The sequence below is a fragment of the Carcharhinus amblyrhynchos genome, chromosome 5 (assembly GCF_965287045.1).
Source record: "Carcharhinus amblyrhynchos chromosome 5, sCarAmb.v2.hapA, whole genome shotgun sequence".
In the NCBI taxonomy this organism is placed as follows: Eukaryota; Metazoa; Chordata; class Chondrichthyes; order Carcharhiniformes; family Carcharhinidae; genus Carcharhinus; species Carcharhinus amblyrhynchos.
The window spans coordinates 23,461,010-23,467,603 of record NC_137328.1 but is presented as its reverse complement, the minus strand read 5'-3'; the positions used below and the strand labels follow the sequence as shown (position 1 = coordinate 23,467,603).

At 37.1% G+C, this 6,594-nt stretch overlaps 1 protein-coding gene across 2 annotated transcripts in view; it reads right to left on the bottom strand.

The window, feature by feature from the left end:
- Positions 1-1,619: 1,619 nt before the first annotated feature.
- Positions 1,620-6,594, bottom strand: part of gak (cyclin G associated kinase) — a 118,720-nt gene continuing 113,745 nt past the window's right edge. For both annotated transcript variants that reach the window (XM_080188545.1, XM_080188546.1), the window contains exons 27-28: positions 4,906-5,082; positions 1,620-4,577 (exon numbers count right to left, since the gene is read on the bottom strand). In XM_080188545.1, the coding sequence (XP_080044671.1) occupies positions 4,476-4,577; positions 4,906-5,082 (279 nt within the window). In that variant the 3' untranslated portion in view covers positions 1,620-4,475. The remainder of the gene's footprint in view (positions 4,578-4,905; positions 5,083-6,594) is intronic.

Below are 6,594 nucleotides of genomic sequence, written 5' to 3'. Positions count from 1 at the left end.
CTTATTTGTCCAATGAAGAGTTTACACTTGTTGGCTCTAAGTTTTAAATAATCATTTAATATAGATTCTGTGGGATTCAATATCAGAGCAACAAAGTTACTTCTTGTCAGTTTCCCAGAGGAGTCGCCAATTGTCATGCCTGTTGCACAGTCTGTATTAATCCTTATATTGTGGACAAATAACTGCGAGTAGACGTCTTGTTAGTACAACCAATATTTATTTAAGACAATCAATAATTACCCACCCAGCCAACAATAAAATATCTTTGCAGAAAATATGAGTGTTCAAGTCCAATAGAAGACCTTAACTTAACTTTGTGTGACTGGCAAGTACCCAAGCAGATGTCGGCCTTTATCTGCGCTCTGGTCTTGGTCATCCTCTGCATAGTCTGGTCCTTTGGTCTGGTCTGGCACTCTGGCTCTGGTCTTCATTCCTTCTCGTGTGGTGGCTCTCCTCGTGCTGGTCATCTCTGGCAATGGTCACCGGTGTTGTAGCTCGTCCGTGGGGTCAGAGAGAAAGAGAGAGAGATTCTTGGTTGTGCAGCACCCTTTATACGCCGTTGAGTTTCGCGCTTCTTTTGGTCATTGCCAATTAATCGATCAGGACTTGATCACCCTGATCGATAAAGTCCAATTGGGTGCAGCCACACCAAATGTGTCCCCAATGGCTATGTCTGCAGGTGCTTGGGGGCACGTAGGGTTTACACCTACCTCCTAAATAAGGGGTTACGGCACCCTTATGTCTGGTAAACAACCCAGTTTGACCAGAAAGTCTCTTTGGTCCTGGAGATGACCCATATCCTGTGTATTCACTTGTCTGGGTTGCAGCCTATTTACTTCTGTCTTTTAGGCTGCAGCCTGTCATTTTAGTTCTTGCCCAATGGTCCCAGAGTGTTTTACAAATCGCCATTTTACATGGCCTGTTTGGCCACACTCACAACTCTGAATGTCCTAAGACCCATACAAGCAAGCATGCCCACATGTACTAATTGTATAGTAGCTATCATTTTTCACACCAATAGGAAGTGAGTAATCATGAACTGAGATATTACATTTCACTTGATAATACATATCAATTCTCAACTTCAGGTGTGACTATTGAAAGCAATATATTCGCATGGCATTAATCCCTCCACGGGTTAATACTGATGAATGCTAGATTTAAGAGAAGGAAAAAAACAAAAGAGATACGAAGTTTTCAGTTGTCAAATTATTGTACAAAGACACTTTTGTCCTTAGGTGTAAGTCATAATACAGATCATTCCAAAAATGGAAGTTACTGTTTAAATCTATTATTCATTTAACAATGTCACAGTGCAGAATATCAGTATTTCTGTACTGCAGCAACTCCTGCAGTGCATCTTCTTGCCCTTGTTAAATCAAGATAGACAGAATGTAAAGGAAATCTAATCACAGTAACAAAAGAAAGTTTTTTAGCAAAATACTAACTGTTCTTCCATGTGAATCCAGAACAAACAATGCATTATATAGATGAAAAGCGCATCACAGTTAACTCATCACTAATCCAATTCGTTGTGCATATGTCACTACAATGCAGGACTAAAAAAGAAATCTTGCCATGTCTGATGCAAAATGACTGACACATTGGAGGAAATGAACTACTAAGTAAATCAATCTGTTTTATTAGCCATAAATGCAATTCACAGATAAGACACATATATTTCCAGACAGAGATGTTATGTGACTAAATTAACAGAGTCTACATTGTATTTATTACATGGAGCCCTGTTTGCAATGTCAGAGGTTTCAGTTTACTTTGTTCTATATATACATATATGTTGTACAATCTATAGATAATACAATATTTCCATATTTAAAAAATGCAACTTGTGTAACATATTTTCTGATAATTGTCCAAAATAAGAATATTTTCTGTAAGTCCCTTCAATATATCCCAGAAGAATCACACAGATTAAGACTATGTTAGATTTAAAAGTAATTGTGCGACCAAATCATTATTTTCCATAAGTTAAGGTCGATTGAAGAGCAAACATATCTTATTTTGCACTTGGAATTCACTCTTCAAATGCCTTAAATGGCTGCAATGCCCAATTTCTTACCTCCCATTTTAGGAGTGTCTCATCCAGCAATAGAAAATTCCTAATATACATCACTTGCTATTTCAGCTAAGAGTTCCCAGGTAAAATTACACTATGTATCCTTCATTAAGCAATTACCTGCCAATATATACAAATACGCAATGAAAAATCAAGATCCTGCTTCCATCTCGACATGTACTCTCCCAGCAAGCAATTCAGCTCTTGCCTTTTACATTAATACCAAAACTGGTGATATGAGTTTATGTTTCAAGTTCAACAGTAGTGTTCACTGCACATGTAAACAGTTAAGTATTGAAACCATCTCATAAGCCACATCATAGTCTTTGTTCATTGCAATTCTCAAGCAAAAGGTTACTTGGTATACATCTATCAGAAAAGCTCAATGAAAGAATTCTTGCAAGGAACACACATTTTCTTTAGGCTGACCTCACAATTTTTTTTGTTAAATACTGTGTAATTTAGGGTTGTATGTGGAAGCTCTAGGACAACCCACTTTGAACACGTGGGTTTAAATTTATACTTTAAATTTAATCCTTGACAGTTTTCTCAGGTCTTGATCAGACTGATAAACAAATCCCCTTGCAGTAGTCAGAATTGGTCTCCGGACCAGAAAAATAAATAATCTGGGAGACATGCTTTATAAGATGCAACTGTACTGTTGGCCGGAATGAAGAAGTTGGACCTGCATCTTTCTATCCTCCTGCCTGAAGTATGACACATGGAGCAACAAAAAGGTACAGGTAGGTAAAAATGATTTAAAGATTAACTTTTAAATACTGATGGAATATTGGGAATACCACATTATATGATAATTTTTTAATACACAAATATTTGTAAGTGTTTGTAATACAGATCCTCTCTGGCCTTTCTTCATTGACCAACAGCCAAGTAATTAATTCTCATCCTTTGAATAGGTAGCTACATCAGTAACCAACTTTCATAAGAAAATTGTGCTTGGTTGATCTAGATTTGCAAACTTGATTTTTGTCAAATGGTTTTGTCTCTGGGGTAAGTTAAATACAATGTGTAGCGATTGTGTACCACCGTATGAACTAAAACACAAATCCACCAAATCTACTGAACTGCAAACCATTTCAGTGCAAAATACTGTAATCAGATTTGGAATTTAGCATTTTGCAGTTGAACTCAAACCAGCATTTACATCAACAACAGGAGAGAACAAACTTTAGTATTGTAATTCTATCAGTTTTGAGTATCCTCAAAATTCATGCACTTTTTTTTAAGAAAAGAAAATTACTCTGTTAATTCTGGACAACGATAACCATATGAAACAGGATCTCAACGGAAAGTCACTCAGGAGATGTTCTCCTTTATATACATGACAAACCAAATGTTTCCTAAATTTCACCTCGTGGAAAGGCATTCATTGGACTATCAACTGAAGGGTGACTTGAGTATAAATTGCAAACACTTTCAATTTTTACAAGGCAAAAGCAATTAACATTCACTTCAAGTTATTACATTTCATCTCTCACAGGTGTTGGCTGACACTTGAAGACCCACATGCTAAAATTGCAGCATTGATATGTGAAACCTTAGAGTGTGGAACACGACCATTTTCAATAGTCTTTCAAATCTGCAGCAGAAAACATAATGCTTCGGAGGATGTCAACACCCTAATTCACAGCACATAATAACTACTCACAAACATTACATTTACATTATTACAGAAATCAACAAGAAAATGAGAAAGGTGGACTTGCTGAAAGAAATATTAAGTTTTAGAAAGAAATAAATTATAGTTTACACAGGCTAACAAAACAAATAACACTTCTGACCAATAACCTTTAAGATGGCGGTTAACTGAAATCAATAAAAACTAACCATGATAAAACTACAGACAAAGTATGGCAAACATGAACAAAGACTACAAAAGATGGCCTGGCGGGGAGAACATGCCAGCTGGAATACTTCATCTCCAACCTTTAAAGGCATGTCACAAACTTAATAGGCCTACCACTGTACATTTTTAGAAGTGGTCTTCATACTACTTAATTCTTCCTCTGAAGCGTTCTCCAACATTAACACCTTACATTTTCATCTGTTAAAACATTACATTTTCAAAAAGGTTTCAAGATTATTCACTGCAATGATTTTAAAGATAAAAATGTGGTTTTTAAGAGGATGCCTAAATGCTGCCATTACCCTGTAGCAGAAAAAGATTATCTCAATGATGCAGGAAGTACATCAATCAAGGTTTGTACTAAGAACTCCATATGTTTTAAACTACAGTTCTGCAGTAACATTTCTTGAAAGTGACGTTTAAGACAACTGAAGATGTGACGACATTTTGCAGTGGCTGTTCCAGAAGATAAAAACAAACCAACAAAGCACTTAGAGCAGTCTCATCAATTACATTCACATGTTCTATACTTCAGAAAAGTGCCTTTGACCCATGGTTTTCAAATTCTGACCAGGCATCATTCAGCTCCATGAAGATCATTTTGGCATATTGTTCATAAGATTCACCTGTCGCCTTAAAAGGTAAGAAAAAAATTAACACTCAGTTCATAGCATCTATGGTGTGCTTTACTTCATTGTATGTTTCGAGCTTTATAAGCAAATGGCATGCTTATTACACAAAAAATGTGATGGGTCCCATCAGGATTTTGTAGTCACTTCGTGAACCCCCATGTAAAAAGTAGTTTATCGCAGTATAAAGATTAATTTAAATTCAACCATAGTATTCAACTTTCTTTCCAACATCTTCTAAAGTACTGTATGCTTTCCATAATTAGTAAATTCCCAGATTTTTAACTTTATTCATGTTGATTTGACTGACGATAACATATTGTTGATCTCACCTTATCTGGATGGACCACAAGTATAGCTTTCCGATAGACTTTCTTCACTTGATCTGGATGTACCACGTCTGCCATGCTCACAGGTTTCCATTTGGTTTCACCCTCCCATAGTACTGTATGCAACGTTGACAGTAAAGCCCTTATATTTCTCTCTTTTCCTTCAATCCAATCAAGGATCTAGCAAAGAAATAAAATTTTGATATATATCTCAAGAGGCTGTGTTTGCTGAGAAATACCTGGCATGCACAGTTGACCATGGTGTCCCCTTACAGCATAGCAAGTGACAGAAATGGCTGGCAGCAACCAAGGCTAAGGGCACAATTTTACCGCCCACTCACTCCATGCATCCACTGCAGTGAAGAGGGAGATTTTGAAGTGAAATCTCTGTTCATCGCAGTGAGATGGGAATATCCCATTGACATGAAAAGTTAGAAAATTCCAGTCTAAAACTGCTGCTGCTCAGATAATCACAGCAGTGTTTTCTCCTGTTTTGCAAAACCAACATTTTGCACAGAGCTGTTTGAAGTTGTGTTTAATTTGGAACTGAGATATTGTGGTGCTGTAGCTTATGGCTCTCGCACACAGCGGAAGCTAATAGTCTTGGCAGAATTGCCTAGCTATCTGATGATCTTGTTATTTAATAAGCTTTGTTAAAGCCAACAGCTATCATGCAGCATGTATCCTTTCTGGATTATAGCGGTGAGAGATGAAGTTACAAATTAATAGGTTTTAATGTGTTGAGATAAAATTCTTGGAAATAAACCATTGCAGAAATTGGAAAGACTTTCATAACTTTATCAAATAATACACATGCATTTTAAGGTTTGCTAATAATTTGTGTAATCGAGCCAGAGGCAGCACTAAGATTCAAATTTAACATTTCCTGTTTACTAGGTAGACACTTCAACCCACTAAGCTATCGTCTGATCCCTGACATGAATCCTGAAAGTAATCAGTGCTAAAGGATAGGAAGGAACTGTTCACGCATGCGCAGGGGTATAGAGGAGTAAAGGTCATTGGCATTCCTTGCATGCGTGATGCAATGCAAATACTCATAACAGCGATCTTAGATTGGCAGGAGTTACAGTATTCTTAATAACCTTTGAGAAGTTGTCAAATAATTATGTGACATCTTAGTCTCAGATAGCATGATTAAACTAGCAGAGGAGAGGAAGGTCACCAGGTATTTGCAGCGAGGTTATTGCACAAAAATCACTTGGGTTTTCCAAAATTTAATCCAGAACTATAAACCGGCTTTCACCGAGAAGAAAACCAAGTCAGTAACATTTAACAATCCTGACTTGTGCCTTGTGGATGGTAGATAGACTCTGGGAAGATGAGTTATTCACCATAGAATTCCCAGCTTTTGACCCGCCCCTGTAGCCAAGCATTTATACACTGATCCAGTTCAGGCTCTGGTCAATAGCAACCCTAGGTTGATGACGGGACTTCAGCAATGATAATGTTAGTTTGTATCAAAGGAGATGGTTAAATTCTCTCTTGTTGGAATGGTCACAACCTGGTACTTGTGTGGCACAAATGTCACTTATCAGTTGAAGCCTGAATATTGTACAGGTTTTATTACATGTAGGCATGGTCCGCTTCAGAATTTAAGGAGTTGCAAATGGTACTGAACATTGTTTATTAATGATTGCACATTCTCACTTCCGACCTTATGAGGAAAGGAAG